The following is a 25213-nucleotide window of genomic DNA, read 5'->3' as shown; positions in this document are numbered from 1 at the left end:
GTGGAAGAGCTAAGCAGAACTAGGTCATCTGCAAAAAGCAGACGTCCAATGCTACATTTTACAATTCTGAAACACTCACTGCCTCGGCTGTGCCTATCAATCCAGTCCATAAATATTATGAAAAGGAGGGGTGACAGAACACACCCTTGACGGAGGCCAACGGAGACTGTGAAAGGTTCAGACTTTGTGCTGTTTACCCTGACCCAAAACTCTGGGTATTCATACAGGGACTTGATGTCAGCTAATAGTTGACCACCCACTCCATACTCCTGTACTACTTGCCAAAGCTTATCCCGAGGAACCCGGTCATATGCCTTCTCCAAGTCCACAAAACATGTGTAGACATTCTTGGCATATTCCCAAGATTTCTCAAAGACTTGCCTTAAAGTGAAGATTTCATCAGTTGTGCTTCTACCAGGACAAAAGCCACATTGTTCTTCCTGGAACTTTGACCTCAACTATGCTCCTGCACCGTCTTTCCAAGCACTTAACATACACTTTCCCAGGCAGGCTGAGCAGAGAGATGCCACGATAGTTACTGCAATCCTTCTGGTCTCCCTTCTTAAAGACTGGAATTATTATGCCTGTCTGCCATTGCTTTGGTGCTCGCCCAGATATCCAAGCAGCCTGACACACTCAAGTCAGCCAGAGAACACCGTCTCGATTTAAGGCTTTTAGCATTTCTGGCCGAATTTCATCATCGCCAGAAGCCTTGCCCGATTTTAGCAATTTTATTGCTAAATGGACCTCTTCTGATGTGAGACTAGTCATTGCCCCGATCTGCACCTCTTGGATGTCCACAACTGCTGGGCCACCTGGGTTAAGAAGGCTCTCAAAGTATTCCCTCCATCTGTGGAGAATATCCTTCTCGGTTGTTAAAAGTGCACCATCAGAGGCCTTAATTGCCCTTGCTGTGCACGATTTCCTCCCTCGAAGGCAGTGGATGGTCTGCCAGAATACTTTGTTTGCATTTGCATAGGATGAGTCTAATCTTTCTCCAAAAGATTCCAAGCCTTCTGCTTTGCTGTCTTTACTGCCTTAGCAGCAGCTTTTCATGCCTCAGCATACCACCGCAAATGCATCTCAGGTGACCTGACTCTAAGCCATGTTAGGTAGGACTCCTTTTTTGCCCGGACAGTTTTTCGGACTTCTTGGTTCCACCAAGGTGTCCTTTTCTCACTGCCTGTTGCCACGTTGAGCCGCTTTCTGCCACACCATGAGTGTGCAGAGGCAGTGACAGTTGTTCTGAACAGCTTCCATTCCTCCTCAACATCTGCAGTATGCTTGGGAATCTCTTTGAACCTGGAGGAAATGTCATCTGCAAAATTCTTCCTCACAACCTTATTTTCCAATGTCTCCCATTTCACGCGGTATAGCTGCTTAGGCCTACCAGCGTTGATGGTAGCATCTGGTTTCTGAAGCTGTAGAGTGCACACAACAAGGTGGTGGTCAGTTGACAGTTCTGCCCCTCTTCTCACACGAACGTCCAACACTGAGGAAAATAGGTCTGCTGAGACTATAAAGAAGTCAATTAGAGACCTTTGTTCTAATGTATCCCTGTACCAGGTATACTTATGGACTTCTTGGTGCTGGAAGAAGGTATTCATTATGGACAAGCTGTTAGTACAGCAGAAATCCAATAATTTCAACTCATTCGCGTTAAGGTCAGGGGCACCGTTCCTCCCAACCACACCCCTCCATGTCTGGTCATCTGTTCCAGCATGTGCATTGAAGTCACCCATTAGCAGGACTGATTCCATGTCTGCCACCCTGTCAAAAGCAGCATCCACTTCCTCTAGGAAGGCAGAGTATTCTGACTCCAGATTAGGTGCATAGGCTTGCACCACAGCCAAATCATGGTTTTTCATCTGAAGCCTTAACACACATACCCGTCCTCCCCAATGGGATCCACTCAGCAACACAGTCTGACAGCTGGGGGCTTGTGAGCATCCCCACACCCGCCTGAGCAGACATTGTCGGGCTCACACCAGAGTAGTAGAGCTTCCAACCCTTATCCAGGTCGACAGTTCCAGAGCCGCTCCTCTTGGTTGAAGAAAGCACAACTAAGTCTAGCCGGTAGCGCTTGGCTTCCTCAACCGGTTCCAACTCCTTCCCTGTCAGAGAGAAGATGTTCCAGTTACCTAAAGCCATAATCTGGTGCCGTTGTCGTTGCCATTTCCGTCCTTTTGCAGAACCATTTCTTTGTGCTGCCCCTAAACACCTCCCCAAATGGATAGTGGGCCCATTGATGAAGTTTCCTCTAGCAGAGTGCTGAGGAGTGGTGTCTAAGGGAGACTGTAACATATTTTTTGAACGGGTCCCTCTGCCTAAAACCCGAACGTGTCCCTTGGTAACCCGCGTGATGGACGATGCGGTATGAACATTTTTTGATGGCCTGATCATGTTACAGTGTTTAATAATGTCCTGTTAGCACAAGATGAAATGACACAGAAAAATAGGAAAGATTCCCCTCGAATACCCTAATAGCATTCGGGGGAAGGAGCAAGAAGAGAAGAAAGAAAGAAGCAAGTGAGAGACCAGTCTACAGATAATATAACAGATGTATATTACATGAAGTAAGGCATGGTCCAGCATCAGGTACCTCGGGTTTGCCACACCCGTACAATTACAAATTATAATTATAATTACTTATATACCCCTTCTTAAGAGAGAAATCCACAAATTTCGCAATCTCTCAAATCAATACTGCATGTTTACTCTCACCAATCGGAGGTAATCACACCACAAGTCACTTCTGTTATATGCTGCTTCAAGTAATTATCTCTTAGAAGGTATGAATTCCATTTTCCTTTTGCCATGTGATCTTTCCTCTTTCCAAATGTTAAATCACCATAGTTAAAATCCCCCATAATAATTATTTGACCTGCACTCATTGCAGTAATTTGTTGATGCATGTCTTCTACATCACCCCTTGTAACCCCTGGCCTATAGCAGCAACCAACTGTATATTTGGTCCTTGGGCCACTATTTCAAACCAGATCACCTCAAATGAACTACCATTTACATGTTTATCTTCTTGATATCCTACTTTTTTTTTGACTGCAGCTCCTCAGCTATCATCAGCAGTACTCCTCCCCTGTTCTATCTTTTCTGTCGTCTCTGAAAATAGTGTACCCATCACGTTCAATTCCAATAACCATATCTGCTGTCAGCTAAGTTTCACTAATGCCCGTAACTTTTGGTGAGCTTGCACTGATTAATGCATATGACATTCCTTTTTATTTTGAATACTTCTTGCATTAGTATACAAAAATTGTAGATTCCCTTTACTTATACCACCTTTACAATTGATATACTTTCTACTAATTTTAGTATTCACAATATCCTCATGCCAATTTTTATTCACTCTATTCTCTAAATTATTCTGCGATAAAGGATCACCAAACACACATTCCCTACATAAGCTTCTCTCTCCTACTCTCAACCTTTTCAATTTTAGTTTCGCTGCCAAAATACTTCAACGTGCTCAGAAAACAGCAAGCTCTTCAAATGCTTATGGCCTTCCATGATCAGATGCAACCCATCTCTTGCATACAGTTCTTTTGCCTTCAAACACACTCCAAACATCAATGTATTCCAGACCTATTTTTCTGCACATTCTTGCAATTATATCATTCATTATTATTGCTCTTCTACTTAATTCATAATTATCAAAACAAGGCAACACACACACGATCTTCCCTTTGACACTTTCTTTTTCACAATATTTAACATTGTTCTTAAATCCTTTGCCATCCGATTAATACTACTGCTCAGGTCATTTGAGTCAACTATCACATCTTCTACATCTTGCCCTCTCTTTTGAATGCAGATTACTTTACATGGGGGGGGGGGGGGGGAATTCTACAAACAGATTAATGGTACTGCTATGGGTTCCCCCCTCTCTCCTCCGTTAGCAAATTTTTACATGGAACACTTTGAAAACAAAGTACTTACCACAGCTACATACAAGCCACAAGTGTGGTTACGTTATGTAGATGATGTGTTTGCCATCTGGCCCCATGGACAAGACCCTTTGGATGCTTTTGTCACCTACCTAAACAGCCAACACCCCAAAATCCACTTCACAGTAGAAAAATAATCAAATAACTGTTTACCATTTCTTGACACATTAATCACTTGCCTTTCAAATGAATCACTATCTTTTTCCATTTACAGAAAGCCTACACACATAGGAAGATACCTACATAAACAATCACATCATCATCATCCAGTCCAACAGTATGGCATTTTAAAAACACTTACACACAGAACCAGAGCCATTTGTTCTAACGATACAGCTCTGACCACAGAACTCAAATATCTGTGCCATACGTTCTTAGCCAATGACTATAATCCCTACAAAATAGATAAAATACTACATAGGCCCATTACTCTGCCCTCCCCTAATACACAAGAACACAACATGACAATTTCTATTCCCTATGTCATAGGTACATCAGAAAAGATAGCCAAAGTATTGATGAATGAAACATGACCTTCGCACCACTTTCAAACCTCATGTCAAACTAGCAACTCTGATCTGCTCGCCTAAGGATAAACTTCACCGTTTAGCACACCCAGGAGTGTATGAAGTTCCCTGTGACTGTGGCTTGGCCTATTATGGGCAAACAGGAAGATCAGTTAACATCCTCCTGGAAGAACATGAAAAATACATTTGCTACTATTACTATGGCAAGTCAGGACTGACAGACCATGCTTTGGACACTCCTTCATAGAGGATTAGATGGAGGAAAACTAATGTGCTATTTAGGAGTCGCTACAGATCTGAAAGATTATTTTTTGAGTCAGCAGTGGCGTTGAAGAATTCCCCCAACCTTAACAAATATGGTTGCATTAATTTGCCAAAAATTTGGGAGACTTTTATCCTAAGAAATCCCGCATAGATGTTTTTTTTTTTTTTTTTCGTTAGAGGGTGCCAAAAATAGGACTTTAGCTCTTTTGTCCATCGCAATTATATTGTTTCACTCACTCGCTGTCGCGTATACAAGCGTGTTGTGCTCTGATGATGCTGAGTTGAAATTCAGCGAAATATAAGCATTACTTAAATTAAGGGGATATTAAATCCCACATAGTTTTAAAACCGAATAAGAAACTCAAAGATTGGAATCAGAGAGTTTCTTGCCGAATATAGTAAACTATAAAGTATCGGCGACACTAGCGTTAGCAAATGCAAGTGATCCTAGTACGTAGTACAATACCGGACGACTCGTTGCAAAGGTGGGGGAAGTTCAGATCGCTATTCTTAGGTATTTTGCATAATGTATGCTGTTATTACATTATGGAGGGAGGTCACTACCCAGACTGGTTTCAGCCTTTTTTGAGGCTTCATCAGTGAGTAGCTAGACCTAATACCGAAGGGTATAGCGAAAAGAACTTATATACTCTGCGAACGAGTTTTCCAAACAGGTGCAACCATTAAGTTACTTAAGTATAAAGAGCTAATAAGCTTCATTTCGGCAATGAAAACATTACTTAAATTAAGGGGATATTAAATCCCACATAGTTTTAAAACCGAATAAGAAACTCAAAGATTGGAATCAGAGAGTTTCTTGCCGAATATAGTAAACTATAAAGTATCGGCGACGCTAGCGTTAGCAAATGCAAGTGATCCTAGTACGTAGTACAATACCGGACGACTCGTTGCAAACAACTTGTAGCTACTCACTGATGAAGCCTCAAAAAAGGCTGAAACCGGTCTGGGTAGTGACCTCCCTCCATAATGTAATAACAGCATACATTTCCTAGGAAATGTGTTTTTACATTATGGAAAATACCTAAGAATAGCGATCTGAACTTCCCCCACCTTTGCAACGAGTCGTCCGGTATTGTACTACGTACTAGGATCACTTGCATTTGCTAACGCTAGTGTCGCCGATACTTTATAGTTTACTATATTCGGCAAGAAACTCTCTGATTCCAATCTTTGAGTTTCTTCTTCGGTTTTAAAACTATGTGGGATTTAATATCCCCCTTAATTTAAGTAATGTTTTCATTGCCGAAATGAAGCTTATTAGCTCTTTATACTTAAGAAATATAAGCAGTTAATAAAACATCTCTTTGATAAAATTCTGTGGTATTGTTAATACCTTTAAAAATAAGTCATGAATAACCGTCAACACCTAAGCTTATCTGTTACATTAAATGCAAGATATTACACTTTGGGTACAGAGATATAAGACGATATATCATAATACTGGAGCTTCAGGAAGTGGATAAGATTTGGGACTTGGAGTGATGGTAGACAGTGGACCAAAGTTTTCAGGGCACATTGCAAGGTTTGCAATGAATGCACATCATATTTCTGCTATGATAAAAAATATGGAATACTATGATAAAAAGTGGAATGCATTGCCAGAGTACATTGTGAATGCACAGAGTGTAAATAACTTCAAAGTTGATTATGATAAACATGTTGCTGGTTGAGTCTGTTGACTCCCTGGAGGTTACCAAAACAAATATAATAATAATACAAATATATGCCGGCCTGATTCCCACATTTGATCCCACAGCCTTTTGGCTGTGGGATCGAATCCCACCATGGGCATGGATATTTGTGATTGTCTGTGAAAATACTAGTGGTGTTGGTGGTGGTCAGTAGATGCTGTTGGTGTAGATGTGCAGTTTGCTGTAGTTAGTGGAATGAGTGGTGGAGATGGAGAGTTATAAAGCAGGCACCCTCCCTCGATGAGTCTTTGGACTCCTTGGATGTGTCACATAATAATAATAATATGTGTGTGTGTATATATATATATATATATATATATTATTATTATTATTATTATTCAGTCCTCCATGGAGTCAAAAGACTCATCGTGGGAGTTTCTTTCTAAGAAACACAAGTTTATCAAGACTCATCAAGAGAGGTCCCTCCTAGGAAACACAAAGTCTATCATACCACTCCTTAAATGCATTGGCCGTTCTCGCTCTCACCACTCTATCAGGCAATGCATTCCATGGTTCAACCATCCTCCATGCAAAGAAACCACTCCTCACCCTCTTTCTCACAGTTTTCTTTCGTAATTTACAGGGATGGCCCCTTTTCATGACTCCTTCCCGCTGTAAAACCAAGTGAAAGAACTCCCCAGTGTCAACCCTGTAACCACCTCTCAACAGTTTAAAAGTATTAATCATATCACTTCTCCTTCTTCTATCCACCGAACTCTGCAGTCCACACTCCCTCAGCCGATCCTCATAACTAACATTGTACAGGTCTGACATCATCTTTGTTATCCGCCTTTGTACCCTTTCCACAGTTAATTTATTCCCTTCAAATCCTGGGGACCAGATCTGAGAACAATAGTCTAAGTGTGGTCTGATCAGAGTCTTATACAACGGAATGATAACCCTTTTATCTCTGCTGGTCATATATTATTTTAATTCATTTATTATTATTATTATTATTAAACAAGACCTCATGGAGTCAAAGATTAATCTAGGAGGTCCTTTTATCTCACATACATCTCATCATACCGGGTCTTAAACACATTCAAACTCCTTGCAGACACCACACTCTCAGGCAAGGCATTCCAATCATTCACAACTCTGCACGAAAAAAACCTGCCTCTCACTCCCCTACTCACACCCTCTTTATACAGTTTCCAGGCATGACCTCTGGTTCTCCCCTGATCTCCCACTATTCTCTGTAGAACTTCTCCACCATTGATCCTATAACAACCCCTTACCAACTTGTAGGTCTCTATCATATCTCCCCTCTTCCTTCTCTCCACTAGACTCTGCAAATTACATCTTTTCAATCTTTCCTCATACTCGACATTCCAGAGGTCAGAAACTACCTCAGTCAGTCGCCTTTGGACCCTTTCCAACATCTCTTCATCCTTCTGAAAACCAGGTGACCAAATCTGGGCACAATAGTCCATGTGTGTGGCCTAATCAAAGCCTTATACAATGGAACAAGAATCTCCCTACTTCTACACGTCAGTGTCCTCCTCATCATTCCCAGAAGTCTTTGTGTTGTCTTCACAATTTTGGCGATGTGTCCCCTAAATTTTAGATCCTTATCCACTATCACTCCCAGATCTCTTATTTCCTCTACTTCCAACAATATATTCTCACCAAGCATAAATTCTGCATCCCATCTTTGTTTTCCAAATTTTAAAACCTTACATTTTGCAACATTGAACTCACATCCCCATTTGCTTGCCCAATCACTCAATTTATTCAAGTCTTCTTGCAAGGCCACAACATCTTCACTACTCTTTATGGTTCGTCCCAACTTTGCATCATCTGCAAACAACTGAATATCTCCATCCAAATCTTTGCCAATATCATTAATATACAAGTTAAATAGTAATGGCCCTAAAACAGATCCCTGAGGCACTCCACTAGTGACTTTCCTTTTCCTGGATATTGCACCCCCATACACAACTTGTTGATACCTATCAGATAACCAGTCTCCAATCCAATGCACTAATCTAATATCCAACCCCATCTGCTCTAGTTTGACTGTCAACTTATCATGAGGTACTCTATCAAAAGCTTTTGCAAAATCCAAATATATTACTGTGTATCCTTCTCCTCTGTCCAAGGAAGCAGTCACTTTATTGTAATAAGTAAGTAGATTACTAAAACACGACCTCCCTTTAGCAAATCCATGCTGTCCATCAAAGATTATACCATTGTTGTCAACCCAACTCTGGATCCTAGTTCTCACAAGCTTCTCCAACAACTTAACCACAACACCTGACACACAGATAGGCCTATAGTTTGATGCTCGAGTTCAATCACCTCCTTTATGAAGTGGCACAATCTTGCCCTCCTTCCACTCTTTAGGGACTTGACCAAGTGCAAGACTCGTATTAAAAAAACATGTCAAGGCAGGTGTCAACTCTCTGGCACATTCCTTCAGAATACGCGGTGATATATTATCAAGTCCCACAGCCTTATTTACATCTAGTTTACTCAACTCCCCAAACACCTCTTCCTCACTTACAGTCAGTCTCTCCTCCCCATCATCAACTGCTCTTAATCTCTCCATAAAGTCATATTCACAAGATTGAAAGATCTTTATGAACTGCTCATTAAGTATCTCCACCACACATTCTGCAACAGCTGTCTTTATACCATTTCCTCCAATCAATGTCATCCTTCCATAATCATTCTTTCTTTTGCTGGCTACATATCGAAAGAACTCCCTAGGATTCTTTTTAGCTTCATTAGCTAACTGCTGTTCATACCTCTCTTTAGCTACTCTCACCAACCAAGTCACTCTCCTTGCCTGGTCTTTGTAGAACTCATGAAATTGGTTACTTCCACTTCTCTTATGCTGCCTCCACAATGCCCTTTTTCTCTGTATTGCATGCTTAATCTCTTTATTCATCCATCTCACACCTAACTTATTTAACCTTCTCACCCGTGGTATACATTTAGACATTGCATCCACTAAATATTTTTTGAAAATCCCCCAAGCTGCATTGATCTCTTTTCCAGCTAACTCCTCATTCCATGCTACACCTGCAAGCTGTCTCCTGAGCTCTTCATAATCACCCCCCTTGTAGTTCCACATATACCCTTTTTTCACAGGGGTCCTTGCACTGCTGGCAACCTTATAGTTCAGAAATTCTGTTCTGAGACCAAATATGTAACTTTGCGAAGCTACTTCAGTCTTCAAGTAAGCAGCATGATGGTCTCACACTGAAAGATGAATTTCATCTTCCATGTGAAGATATTTACAAGAATCTATTCCCATGATGGGATTCATACCATTTATCTCCAACTAACAGGTTTTCCCAGACAGTTTGTGGTTGGAGAGTGGGTACACTAACCACTTGGCCAATATGTATACTGTGTGGAACTTAATTATCATTTGTGAAAAATTTCCTGAACAGGAGTGAAATATATCTTGTATAAATAGAATTGATGTTATGTGCACGCGCGCGCGCGCACACACACACACACACACACACACACACACACACACACACACACACACACACAGAGAGAGAGAGAATAACGGGATGGTTACTTTATTGTCATTTATCTTACTTTGGTTACATTTTTTATCATATGTCTGTTTTTATTATTATGATAAAATATTAAGTACAGGTTGTATTTTTCAAGGTATTTTTAAGGACTGTTAGGGAAAGAGAAAAAATTCGTGCTTGGAAACGAACACATTTAGATCCTCGAAATGCATCACGAACTGCTTCTGCAACCAAAGAGCCTCCTGCTCGACTAAGATATGAAAATCCTGTAAATGCATGTGAGTATTTTCAAGATAATTTAATGTACATAATAGCAAATGAAGTATTTTATGCTTAATTTTTGTTCCTAGTTTTATAAATGTAGAATAAAATTATTCAGCAGATATTCATTGAATTTATGCTTTAAATGAACTCTCTTTGCTGCTAACTACATCATAATAAGATGTTCTCATAATCTTCTCTTATAGGGAATGACATTTTCTACATAACGAGATGACTGATTATCTGCATTCAGTACATAATTACAGTGTGCACTCTGCTGATAAATTAACAAAGTTTTATATTTGGAAGGAATTGATTATACTGTGGCTAATTACAGTTCAAATTCAGATAATTTTGGGATATTCAACCCAAGTAATTTCAAATTCCTTCTGCAAAACATAAACTAACCAAACACGCGCAACAAATAAACATCATATGCTGATAATTTTGGCTTCAAGATGCCTAATACAAGCAGCATAATACTTTGACTGTTTTGTTACCTTACTGAAACTATTATTATTATTATTATTATTATTATTATTATTATTATTATACAGGCACCTCCATGGAGTTCGAAGACCCAATCTATCCACAGAAATTCTCATACCTCTCCTTGAACCCATTAACAGAAAAAGCACTCACAATTGACTGTGACAACTCATTATAACCTAATTTTGCATCATCAGCAAACAACTGAATATTTCCTTTCAGGTTATTTCCAAATCATTTATGTACAAATTAAAGCAATGGTCCCAACACTGAACCTTGTGGCACACCTAGTCACCTGCTTTCGCCTTGATTTTGCCCCTCCATATACCACTTTTTGATATCTGTCCAGCAGCCACCTTCTTATCCACTTATCCAGTGTCATATCCATTCCCATTTGTTCTAATTTGCATAACTGTGTTCCATGTGGTATTCTGTCAAATGTCTTTGCAGAATCCAGCAAAATTATTGGGCAGCCATTTCCTTTATACTACTCAGCTGTTACTCTATTATAAAAAGTTAGTAAATTACTAAGGCATGACCCTTCACATTGTGGTACTTTTTTTAGAATCTTTCTGAATGTTAAATATATTATGCTAATACCTTAGCATAATATATTTAACAAATATCCTAATAATATAAAGATGATTTTGACACATAGGCAAAAATTCTACCATTAAATATGTACTTATATATTCTGATGTCATGTGTCTTTATTATGCCATACACTAAATAAATAAATTTACCATTAAAGATTAAGATTGTGTAATGTGAGTCACCCATTTCTTTTATTTCCTTTATTATGCCTACTAGTTCTTTCAGTTTTAAAACAGTTATCTTGGTTTACACCCTGCAGAAGGTTGGGTACAAAGAACAGTTAAGGAAATGCAGTTTGCAGAGCCTCAGTGGATATTGATGAGAAGGATTGGGGGAAATGCATTACCTGAGAGAACAGAACATGTTGAGTGCTTAACCATTCAGTGATTTTAAGGCACAGTTTGATTAGTTTTTTGTGACAATGGAACCTCCCACAATGAATCTTTTGACTCCTGGGCTGTGTAATGATGGTGATGATTCCCATTTGTTATTTAGGATTGCTAAATAACAAATCTGAATAACAAGGCCCATGATAAGCAAAACAGCATTCTCGCACCAGTCAGCAAAATTTATCTCCCGCCTAAAGAAAATCACAAACATCCCAATCTATGCTGCAGTTTAAACCTGCAACCTGTTGGTTGGAGAGTGGACATGCTAACCATGTGTCTAACCATGCTGACAAATTAATAAGAATTTGATTTTGAAATGCATCTATTGATTGCCTACAACCATTTCCTTAATAGTTATTATTATTATTATTATTTAGGCCTCCAAGGAGTCAAAAGACTCATCGCAGGAGGTCGTTCCTAGGAAACACAAAGTCTATCATACCACTCCTTAAACTCATTGACCGTTCTCGCTCTTACCACTCTATCAGGCAATGCATTCCAAGTTTCAACCACCCTCCATGCAAAGAAACCACTCCTCACCCTCTTGCTCACAGTTTCCTTACGTAACTTCTAGAGATGGCCCCTTGTCATCACTCCTTCCCACTGTTCAACCAAGTGAAAGAACTCCCCAGTGTCAACCCTGTAACCACCTCTCAACAGTTTAAAAGTCAATCATATCACTTCTCCTTCTTCTATCCACCAAACTCTGCAGTCCACATTCCCTCAGCCAATCCTCATAACTATCATTGTACAGTCCTGAAACCATCTTTGTTATCTGCCTTTGTACCCTTTCCACAATTAATTTATCCCCTTCAAATCCTGGGGACCAAATCTGAGAACAATAGTTCAAGTGTGGTCTGATCAGGGTCTTATACAATGGAATGATAACTGTTTTATCTCTGCAGGTCAGCGTCCTTCTCATTATTGCAGCAATCCTCTGTGTTACCTTCACCACTTTTGCAATATGTCCCCTAAATTTCAGGTTTCTATCAATCATCAACCCCAGATCTCTTGTCTCCCCTACTTCCTCCAGTATAACTCCTCCCATAGAGTATGCAGTGTCCCATCGATGTTTCCCAAACCTCAAGACCTTACATTTTGCTGCATTAAACTGAAACCCCCATTCATTTGCCCATCTGTCTAGCTTATTCAAATCCTCTTGCATGACCACAACATCTCTACTATTACTAATAACCCTTCCCAGCTTCACATCACAGTTAAACATTTCAAAACCTTAATTTTTATTGTAAGGCTGCAGTCTGCTTAACTTGTTCTGTTTCTTATGTCATTCTGTTTGGATTTTCATTTTCTGTTCTCCCCCATCCATTGGGATAAGATATCAAAGTAGATTGACTTATGTGGTGATGGTAGTACAAATTTTACTTACTTTTGGTAGAAATCAGTGTTACACAGTCTGTTAATTTTGAAATTCTTTGTATGCTTGTATTTTTTTATCATTTATTATTTTTATATATTTATTATTATTATTACTACCCCAAGACCTCATAAAATCAAGGACTCATCTGAGAAGTTCTTTTAAAACACACACAGCTCATCATACCATGCTTTGAACACATTCAAACTCCTTGCAGACCACACTCTCAGGCAAGGCATTCCAATCATTTACAACTCTGCATGAAAAAAACCTGCCTCTCACACCATCTTTATACAGTTTCCAGGGATGACCTCTGGTTCTCCCCCCGATCTCCCACTATTTTCTGTAGAACTTCTCCAGCATTGATCCTATAACAACCCCTTACCAACTTGTAGGTCTCTATCATATCTCCCCTCTTCCTTCTCTCCACCAGACTCTGCAAATTACATCTTCTCAATCTTTACTCATACTTGACATTCCAGAGGTCAGAAACTACCTTAGTCAGTCGCCTCTAGACCCTTTTCAACATCTCTTCATCCTTCTGAAAAGCAGGTGACCAAATCTGGGCACAATAGTTCATGTGTGGCATAATCAAAGCCTTATACAATGGAACAAAAATCTCCCTACTTCTACATGTCAGTTTCCTCTGCATCATTCCCAGAAGCCTTTGTGTTGTCTTCACAATTTTGGCTATGTGTCCCCTAAATTTCAGATCCTTATCCACTATCACCCACAGATCTCTTATTTCTTCCACCTCCAACAATATATCCTCACCAAGCATAAATTTTGCATCCCATCTTTGTTTTCCAAATTTTAAAACCTTACATTTTGCAACGTTGAACTCACATCCCCATTTTCTTGCCTAATCACTCAATTTATTCAACTGTTGTAAGGCCACAACATCATCTCTACTATTCATGGTTCACCCAACTTTGCATCATCTGAGAATTTATTTTCTCAATCCAAATCTTTACTAATATCGTTAATATACAAGTTAAACAGTAATGGCCCTAAAACAGACCCCTGAGGCACTCCATTAGTGACTTTCCTGGGTATCGCTCCCCCATATACACAACTTGTTGATACCTATCAGATAGCCAGTCTCCAATCCAATGCGCTAATATAATATCCAACCCCATCTGCTCTAGTTTGACTATCAATTTATCATGAGGTACTCTACCAAAAGCCTTTGCGAAATCTACGTATATTATTGTGTATCCTTCTCCTCTGTCCAAGGAAGCAGTCACTTTATTGTAATAAGTAAGTAGATTACTAAAACATGACCTCCCTTTAGCAAATCCATGCTGTCCGTCAAAGATAATACCATTGTTGTCAACCCAACTCTAGATCTTAGTTCTCACAAGCTTCTCCAACAACTTAACCACAACACCTGACACAGAGATAGGCCTATAGTTTGATGCTTGAGTTCTATTACCTCCTTTATGAAGTGGCACAATCTTGCCCTCCTTCCACTCCTTAGGAACTTGACCAAGTGCAAGACTCATATTAAAAAAATATGTCAAGGCAGGTGTCAGCTGCCTGGCACATCCCTTCAGAATATATGGTGATATATTATCAAGTCCCACAGCTTTATTAACATCTAGTTTACTCAACTCCCCATACACCTCTTGCTCACTTACAGTTAGTCTCTCCTCCCCATCATCAACTGCTCTCAATCTCTCCATGAAGTCGCATTTACAAGATTGAAAGATCTTTATGAACTGCTCATTAAGTATCTCCACCACACATTCCTCAACAGCTGTCTTTATACCATTTTCTCCTATCAGTGTCATCCTTTCACAATCATGCCTTTTTTTGCTGGCTACATATCGAAAGAACTCCTTAGGATTTTTTTGGCTTTATTAGCTAACTGCTGTTCATACCTCTCTTTAGCAACCCTCATTAACCAAGTCACCCTCCTTGCCTGTTCTTTGTAGACCTCATGGAATTGGTTATTTCCACTTCTCTTATGCTGCCTACAATGCCCTTTTTCTCTGTATCGCATACTTAATATTTTTATTGATCCATCTCACATCGACCTTATTTAACCTTCTCACCCTTGGAATACATTTAGACATTGCATCTACTAGATTGTTTTTGAAAATCCCCTAAGCTGCATTGATCTCTTTTCCAGCTAACTCCTCATTCCATGGTACACCTGCAAGCTGCCTCCTGAGCTCTTCATAATCACCCCCCCCCTGTAGTTTCACATATACCCTTTTCTCACAGAGGTCTTCACACTGCTGGCAACCACCCAGGTAATCATCCACCAATAGGTGAGAGTGATCTCACCAATTGGTGAATGATCTGACATCTCATTTATAATTACATCCTCTGATGAGATGACTAAATCCAAGACCCTCAATTCTCGCGTGCCCTCTGTTACATACTGTCTGAGGTAGTTATCACTCAAAAACTCAAGAAACTAATTTTCTTTGTTTCCAGTTGCTATCTCATCATTCCAGTCTATATTGCCATAATTAAAATCACCCATAAAGATCACCCTTTTCTTATTTGCTTGGTTAATTTGATTATACATTTCATTATCACCACCATCCAGATTACCTGGTCTATAACAACATCCAACCAGGTATTTGAATCCATTGAACTCTATCTCACACCATACTGCCTCAAAACCACTGGCACTATTTCCCCTCTTGCATCTCTACTTTGTATGGACATAACTCTTTCTCTATCATCAATAGCACTCTCCCTCCCTTTTTACCCCTTCTATCCTCACAAAACACATCATACCCTTCCATCTCTATTCCTGTCAGGATGTCGTCCTCTTCCAACCATGTCTCACTTATTCCGTCAATCTTTGGGTGAACAGACGCAATTAGTGCAACCATTTCATCTGTCTTGTTTCTTATACTTCTAGCATTTGTATACAAACACAACAGCTCATTTCTACAGCTAGTTCCACTGATACCACTCACTCGATGTGATCTCTCCATGCTTGACTGGGCCCATTTCCCTTTTTGCTTATTCATTTTAAAATCCTTTTCAATTCCAACTGTTTCCTCTTGATCCCAGAGCATCCCATTCCTTTCCTGTCTACACATGCTCTTGCCTCCTCTCAGAGCATCCACCTTTCTCACGCTGTGTACCGCTGTCCACCCTGAGCCTCCCTGTTTCCCTGCTCCTTTTGCACACCCATTCTCTCATTTTCTATACTCATACCACTCACTTCCTCATTCATAACCACCTCTTCAATATCTCCTGTCTTACTCTCCTGCTCTTCCACATCACTTTCCGCTTGATCTCATTCATTCTCTCTCTCTCTACTCACTTCTCTACCTTCCAGAAGCAGTCTCTCCAAGTGACTTACACCATAACCACTCAAATGCAGTCCATCGCTACCATACAGTTCACTTCGTTCTTCAAACTCATTCCACATTAACAAACTGTATTCTCCCATCTCCTCACACATTTCAGCCAGCATATCGTTCATAATACTTGCTCTCCACCTCATCTCACCACAGTCATACCTAGGCAACACGCTCAGTACCCTTTCTGTCACACTATTCTCTTTTATCCTTCTAAGCAGCCTCCTGATATCCATTGACATTCTCTTTGTCCTTTGTCAAATCATTCGTACCTATTAAAACCATCAACTCCCTTGCTCGCTCCCTCCTCATATCCAATGCCTCAATCACTCTACTAATTTTACCACCTGGAAAACATACCTTGTGCATCCTATCATCCAGCACAACTTTAATAATGGAGTCACCATACAGCGCCACTCACTCATCTTTCGTGCCATCATGATTTGTTTTAATAGTTTTTACCCTAATTTTTTTAATTTCATTCCACATCCATTTCATCTCTTTCTTCATCCAATCCAATTCAACTTCTGAATCTCATGTCACATTCTCTCTATCATTCAATCTTTTTAATTTTACATCTCTTGACTCCCTCTTCTCACTTTCACTCTCTTTAAATCCTTATGTGTTTCTGTACTTTCGGTCCAACAGTCGCTATCATTTATTCTTTCGATTTTTTCCACTTTCGAGTCCTGCGTCACGCCATTTCCATTTTATGTAATAATAGTGTTCGAAAACAGCTCCAGAAAAGATGAGTGTTATTTTGAGTAATAATTATCAATATTTTGAATTTTAATGTTATACTATATAATTTTGATAATGAAGTATGTATGGGTGATTTTTGGTGATTTCTGCATAATTTATTAGTTGAAATTGTCTTCTTTAAATATAACACCATCACAGTACTCACGAGGTCAACCATGCAGGCAGGCATAGACCAGTGCGACTAGGCCAGCACCACTAATCAAGTGGAATTAATGGCATGGATTTTTCAAAAATGATTCAATGTTATGCATGGTGGAATGTAAGAGATGTGTTTGTGGAGAGAGACAATGAACAGGATAAGAGAGAATGTATGGATTTTTAGGAAGTGTAATATATTATTAGACCAAGAAGCAATGAATGTGAAAGAGACTGAAAAGATAGATGGCATGAATGGAAATGAAACAAAACCTAGTGACATTGAAGGAGTGAAAGAATGGAAGAATGTGGAAGCAAAAGTTAGTGATAAAAGAGTGAAAGAAAGAGTGAATGAGAAAACGGAGGTAAGGTGTGGCAGAACGAGAGGTAGCAGGACTGCAGTGACAGAGAAGTGACAGAGAGGAAAATTGTCAGAATGCAAGATTTGATGAAACAGTTATTCAAAGTGAAAAATAAAATGAAGAATATGCGGAGTGATGTTAGATGTTTAGTGGAAACTAATGAAAGGGTGCAAGAGAATAGAATGGAAGAAAAACAGTAAAAGAGGTGATGAGCGATTCCAGGATAGCAATATATGAAGATTCCATTGTTAGAAGATTAGTTAATGAGAGAGTCCATTAGGTCTGCTATCCAGGAGGGAGAATGAGTAGGATAATTTAGGTGTTGGACATGAGGAAGAAACGAGCAAGAGAGTTAGTGGTGATTGTGGGGGACAAATGATCTAAGTGGACATAAGGAGCATGTTAGGGGCAAACATCAGGGGGGTTATTGAGAAGAGCGAAAGATAACAGTGTAGCGGGAAAGGTTGTCAGTGTGTTGGTCAGGTACAACAATGATGAGTTGCAGCGGAGAGCCAAAATCATGAATGGTATGCTAGGTGAGCTGTATGAGAAGAGGACAGTACAGTTGGTGGATGTATGGCATGTGTTGTTTCAGGGAAAATTAAAATTATACAGCCATGATGAGTTGCATTTAGATGGCTTTGGAGTGAGTGCGCTGGAGAAAGCATTGCTGGATGGAAAAACAGTGTGTGATGCATGCAAGAGATGAAGTGAAAAATCAGGAGAGTGGTATTGAACAGATAGAAGTACTTGGCAGTGAAAACAGTGAAAACAGTAGTAGTGTGAGAGATGAAGTGAGAATGGGAAAGCAACAGGAACAGGGAAAGGGGGGTAGAAGGAAGCCTGGGTGGACAGGGAGACATGGCATAGGGAGAGTGGATGTTGAAAGTGGCAGTGAATGTATGTGGAGATGGAGTATATTTCAATGTGAGTGCTGAAGTTGAGATTGAGCAGATATATGTGGCTTGGGTAGGACTGGTTATAGACCTAAGAGTGAGCTGTTGTGTTTATTTATAAATGGCAGAAGTATCAGAAATAAAGGAGTGAAATGGTTTCACTGATTGAGTTTATTTGACCCAAAATCACTAGAATAAGTGAAAGATGGTTGAATGAAGAGAATATTCTAATATCCTCTTCATTCGACCATGAAGGGGATAGAATAGAAATGTAAGAATACAGTGTTTTTCGTCAGGATAGAAATGAAAAGAAGGGAGGGTTAGTGCTGCTGATGATAACACAGAAATTATGTACCCATAAGGCAGACTTGAAAAAGGGAAATAGTGGCAATGGTTATGAGACAGTGTGGTGTGAAGTGGAGGTTGACAGGAAGACATATTTAGTTGTATGTTGCTATAGGCCCAGGAATGTGGTGGGTGGTGATAAAGAAATGTCTAGACAACTTGGATTAGTGAATAAAGGAAGGGTAATTATTATGGGTGATTTTAATTACGGTGACATAGATTGAAATGAAGAGAGAGAGAATTTGGGAATAAGGAAAATGAATTTCTTGAGTTCTTGAGAGATAACTATCTCAGGCAGCACGAGATAGTTTTAAACTATTGAGATTTTAAATCTGATAATTTCATCAGAGAATGTAATTGTGAGTGGGATTTCAAACTTTCCTCTAGTTGGTGAGAGTGATCATGAACTGATCACCTGGGTAGTTGCTAGCTATATGCAGACTTCTGTGAGGAAAGGATATATGTGGAATTATATGGCAGGTGATTATGACAAGCTCAGGAGACAGCTTGGAGCTATAGCATGGAATGAGGAGTTAAGCAGGAAGGAAATAAATGCTACTTGGGAACTGACAAAGAAATACACAACAGCATCATTGTGTGAATGTATTCTGAAGACCAAATGGCTGAATATGGTAGGAGTAAAATGGATGAATGAGGGGCTTAAGCATGAAATCTGAAAGAAGAAGGTGCTTTGAAGGCAATACAAGATGAATAATAGAAATAATCAGTTACATGAAGAGTATAAAAAACAAGGCAGGAGAGTGACTCAGTTACTAAATAAAACAACATTGAGTACGAGCAGAAATTGGCAAATTAGACAAAGAAAACTAGAGAGCTTGTTAGATATGTGGTAAGTAGAAGGAAGAATGATCATGGTTAGATGATGTTAATAGATGAAATGGTAGAATCCTTTCCTTCACACTAACACGGTGATCAGAATACATCATGAAAATTATGGAAACAAATGGTAGAATGGTAACTGCTGCAGAACATATTGTTGAGGTCAGTGATCAATTTATAAGGCTGTTTCATCCTGATCTGAGTGGAATCATGAGGAACTAAGTGTAGAGGACATAGGAGAGGATGGATTAATTGTGAGTGAGCAGGAAGTATTTGATGAAATAAATAACCTTGATGTCAATAGGGCAATAGGATTTGATGACATATAACCATACAGTATACTAATAGAGTACCATAGAGTACCAGTATACTAAATTCCTGTTACAAAATATATAGCAGAATCTTAAATAACAAACTAATGAAAGATTCCGAAAACTTTATTCTAGAGGTACAGAATGGATTTAGAAAAGGACGATCATGTATAGACCCAGCCTTTTGCCTAAAATTAATTATAGAGAAAAGAAGAGAATATAATTTAGAAACACATATTGCATTTATTGACTTTGAAAAAGCATTTGACAAAGTTAAAAGAAACATATTATTTAACATATTAAAAGAAAGACAAATACCAAATAATATCCTAAAAGCTATCACAAGTATATATGAAAATAATCAAATACAAATAAGATTAAATCACGAGCTATCATATACAAGAGAGATAAACCAAGGGGTCTGACAGGGATGTCCCCTCTCAGCAACTCTTTTTAACATCTACTTAAATGAAATAATAATAAAATGGAGTAAAAATTTACATCAAGGAATTAAACTTTCACCTACAGTTAACTTAAACACTCTCCTCTTTGCAGACGACCAAATAATAATTACAAATTCTGAAGATAATTTACAGAAAGCTATTTTAAATCTAAATGAGATATCCAAAGATTATGGTATGATAATATCAATGGAAAAATCAAAAACTATGGCCTTTAAAGGACAAGATCCAGCAAGAACTAAAATAGTAATAGATGACAAGATCTTAGAACAGGTGAATTCATTTAACTACCTAGGATGTATGATCACATATGAAAATGAAAAAGATATAAACGTAAAAATTGCAAAATATTTAAAAATAACAGGTGTAATTAACTCTATATTTAAACCAAACCTAGTTCAAAAACAAACCAGATGAAAAGTATACAATACATTAGCCTTACTGGTCTTAATGTATGGAAGTGAAATCTGGACAATAAAACAAAAAGACAAACAAAGATTAACAACAGCAGAAATGCAGTTTATGAGAAAAACTGCAAAGTATACCCTATTTGATCACAAAAGAAACGAAGATATTATGAAAGAATTAAACCAAGAACCAGTAATAGAAAAAATTAAAAAATATAAACATAAATGGATGGAACACGTTCAAAGAATGAAAACAGAAAGATTACCAAAACAAGCCTTAAAGTACAAGCCATTAGGTAAAAGAAAACCAGGATGTCCTCTTAAACGATTCAATGATGACTTCTAAGGCTGGAACAGGCTGCTAGGCCTAAATCCTTGATACGTATGATGATGATAACCATACATCTTAATGGAATGTTCCAGGAAATTGGCAGTAGCACTGGCATGCCTGTTTAATAAGAGTCTTAAAACAATACAGGTTCGAAGGGAGTGGGGAAAGAAAGTAAAATTGATCCATTGCATAAAGGTGGTTAAGGCTGTAGCTTCAAATTATAAGCCAATCTGTATATCTGGAGTTGTGGTGAACATACTTGAGAGATTGATGAGAAGTCAATACAAAAATGGGTTGATAACAGCAGTATTCTCTGTGATTATCAGCATGGGTTTGTTAAAGGGAGATCATGTTTTAATAATTTACTTATGTACTATTACCAGGTAGCACATTGGTATTTGCATGTATAGTGGTGTATTTCGATTTTGACAAGCTTTTTGCAACAGACTGCCAGACAACAAGCTTTTAAATAAATTGAAAGAGATGGATTGAATTACAGACTTCTGAGTTGGATCAGTGACTGGCTATCAGATAAGTATCAGAAAGTTGTATATGGTAGTGCAGTATTCGAAATGAGTAAGGTCAGTTCTGAGGCCATTGTTGTTCAATTTGTATGTTAATGATATTGGGATTGGTTTAACTAGTGATATGCAGCTGTTTGCAGATGATGCAAAATAGAGGAGACAATGCAGAGTGAAGCAGATGTTATGACCTTACAGAAGGATTTGAATAGATTGCATGAATGGACAGATAAGTGGAACTATCAGTTCACTGTTGCAAAGTGTAAGGTTTTGAGATTTGGTAAGCAACAACGGGATGTATAGTATACAGTTGGTGGGGAAACTTTAAAGCAAGCAGAGGTGATGAGAGATCTAAGAGTGATGTGGACAAGGACCTGAAATTCAGGGGTCACATTGCACAAGTTGTGAAGACGTCACATCAGATAATGACAATGATGCAGAGGACTCTGACATGCAGAAATAAAGATGTTATGATGCCATTGTATAAGTCCATTGACAGGCCTCATATGGTTTATTGTGTGCAGATTTTGTTGCAACTTTTCATCATGATGAGAATATGTTGGAAAGTGTCCAGAGATGATTCTCAAAAGTGGTCAGTGGTCTTTGGAAAGTGGAATATGAGGATAGATTGAGAGATAAGTTGTAAGTTGCATTGTGAATAGGGGGATATGATTGAGACATATAAGCTAGTCAAGGGTTATTATCAGGTTGACATGGAAGAGATTTTTTATAGAATGGGAGAGGGGGGGGGAGGTAGAACAAGAGGCCATCACTAGAAACTGTATAAGAAGGGTGTGAGCAGAGGAGCAAGGAGAAGATTCTTTACATGGAGAGTGGTTGTGATTGGAATGCATAGCCTGAGTGTGTTGTAAATGTAGACACATTGACTCAGTTTAAGACGCAGTTGGATGACCATTGAGTGCAATAGTGTTTACCTCTCACACTGAGTCTTTGACTCCATGGAGATCATATGATAATAATAATAACAAGAACAACAAAATTTTGCTACTAATTTGTAACTATATATATATATATATATATGTATATATTAAAATTTTCGATTTCATTATTATTTTATAAATTTTAGCACCATCCAGGGATGCTGATCACCCAAGACCTTGGGAAGATGAGGAATTTGATAGAAAATCAGGATTCAGATCCTCAACTGGTAGATTAATAGGAACTCTTCCAAATTATAGTGGTTGGCATACTTATCTATATGTTACTGAATGATATATGTCTATAATATGAAATGAAATAATGACTTTTTAATTTGAAAAATAAAATTTTAACATTGAATTCTTTTCCATGATTAAATAATTTTGGATGATTAATTGGGAATTGATGTTTTCGTCCATAGAGCTAAGGCATTCTGTTTCATTTTCATTATTTTAAATTGTTGATTTTATTTGGATTAGAGAATTTTATAGTCTTTTTTGTCTGTTGTCCACACTAAGTATAAGGAAACTTGAATTTACACATATTACATATATGAATTCAGTGATATGTTTTAATTATGTTGTATGAACATCATCCTCTCTATTGGGTACATACACTTGTTTTCAATATAGTAATTTTTAAGATGTTTTCACTCACCAGTTGAATAATTTTGAAAGAAATCCATATCATTAGTTACCTAAGCAACTCAAACTGTCATTTGATATATGTATCAAGTATATTCCAAAACAGTCTGGAATCATCCTGTGGATGGTTTGGTTTATGTAATGACCCAGTACTGTAATGCTGCTCACTGAAAGAAATGTCCTTGATAATTGTAGGACACATATCCACCAATAGTGATTATTTAAAACTGAAGATGTTCTTAACATTCATTTACAGTGAGTTTAGACAAAAATTTTTATGAATGTGGTCAAGTTTGTAAGTTTCTGATAGTGAATGCACTTTTTGTTTTCCATGTTTCTTCCTTCCCATTTTCAGTCTTTTTTTTTATTTTATTGTTGATTTCTTACTGTAGTTATTCATTATTCAGTGTATTTGATAAGTCTTAAAGATTTGTAGGATTTTTTAAGAGTATAACATCTTTTGCATAAAGTAGGTTGTTGACTTTAATATATGTAAATTTAATTTCAAGTTTTATGCCATTTTCTTTAATGTGATCCATGTAAATGATGAATATCAATGTAGTGTGCATCCTTGTTTTGCAGTTTGTTACATCTTGCCTTCCTGTGCATCAAGTTTCATCTCCCTATACTTCTTTCATTTCTGGCTGCTGGCTTGCAATTGGAGTATAAGTTGTATATTAGTTTTATATATTGTCTTCCATAATGCAGCCTCAACAGTGCATCCTACATACCACTACTCGGCCTCTCCCACCCTCCAGGCATGACTTGGCAGTGTATGGATGGATGCAGGTAGAGAATTAATACAGAAACACTATGAGAGAAGGTACTGTAGACATCCTGCATGATGATTTGAATAGACTGGCAGTTTGTGCTTGGATAATAGTTGTCAGTGGAATGTGTCAGAAATATATGTAAGGTTATGTACTTTTGAGATAAAAAGATTAAGTGTATTTTGCCATCCACTTCCATCATAGATGGAAGTGGGCTGCAAAGTGGCATTTTTCATAACCAGATAAGCATTATAGGTCTTTAATGAGACTAGAGAGGTGGGGTCTGGCTGATACCATAAACAGTTGCTTCTTTCCTTACAGAGAGTTGACATAATGAAAGAAGTGATATAAAAGCATGTTTAATGGGTCTGAAGTTTGATCATTACCAATGGAAGTACTGTTGCAAAGACATCAGTGACATAAGTGTGACGGAATACTATAAACAGTGAATGGCAGCAGAGGGGATGTTTGATTAGATAAATTCCACTCTTTTCAGTGGATTATGAGAACTAAATTTGGGAACAGTATTTTTCTGTATGGCAAGTGGTTTGAAATGTATATAGGTGAACATTTGTTGAGAAGTAACACTTAGAGCAGAAAATGAAGTTTATTTTATGGTAGTTGAATGACTAGCACTAAATTTTACTGCACTGAGCTTATTTGATTATCAATATTGGCATATCTTTAAAGAATACAAAAAGTTTAGAGAGAATGAAGGCAGGACTACAATTTGGTTGCACTGAAACTGACTAGGTTGTCTTCTTACCATTTGGAGATGTCGTAGATGACATTACATTAACGGTACTGTTTTTGAATCTTCGATTGTTTAAACACTACAGGTTTTTCCAGAAGAGAAGAAATGAAGAGTACTGTCATCAAAAAAGCTTATGAATAGAACTTGAAGTTAATGTGAGAAGCTCATGAATATATAAGAGGAAGATGAGAGAACAGGTCCCTAGTGCAATTTTGCATTAATAGGAAATTCTGAAAGTAGAAAACTGTCTTCCATGAAACATGATAAGTAGATTGAGAAGAAATGGGCCACCTAAGTTTTGAAAGAGGTAAACCGTGAGTAGACATATCGGTA

The 25213-nt window shown here is 38.2% G+C and overlaps 1 protein-coding gene across 2 annotated transcripts in view; it reads left to right on the top strand.

Annotated features, from left to right (window-relative positions):
- The window catches only part of LOC150106272 (actin-binding LIM protein 2-like), a 614582-nt gene that overhangs the window by 468279 nt on the left and 121090 nt on the right, over positions 1-25213 (top strand). For both annotated transcript variants that reach the window (XM_090392297.1, XM_090392298.1), the window contains exons 14-15: positions 10102-10243; positions 22861-22974. In XM_090392297.1, the coding sequence (XP_090248423.1) occupies positions 10102-10243; positions 22861-22974 (256 nt within the window). The remainder of the gene's footprint in view (positions 1-10101; positions 10244-22860; positions 22975-25213) is intronic.

This window comes from Typopeltis vanoorti, chromosome 5 (assembly GCF_054136105.1).
Source record: "Typopeltis vanoorti isolate ZY-2024b chromosome 5, IOZ_Tvanoo_1.0, whole genome shotgun sequence".
NCBI lineage: Eukaryota > Metazoa > Arthropoda > Arachnida > Uropygi > Thelyphonidae > Typopeltis > Typopeltis vanoorti.
The sequence above is the reverse complement of the archived record's forward strand: the minus strand, read 5'-3'. Positions and strand labels throughout refer to the sequence as shown.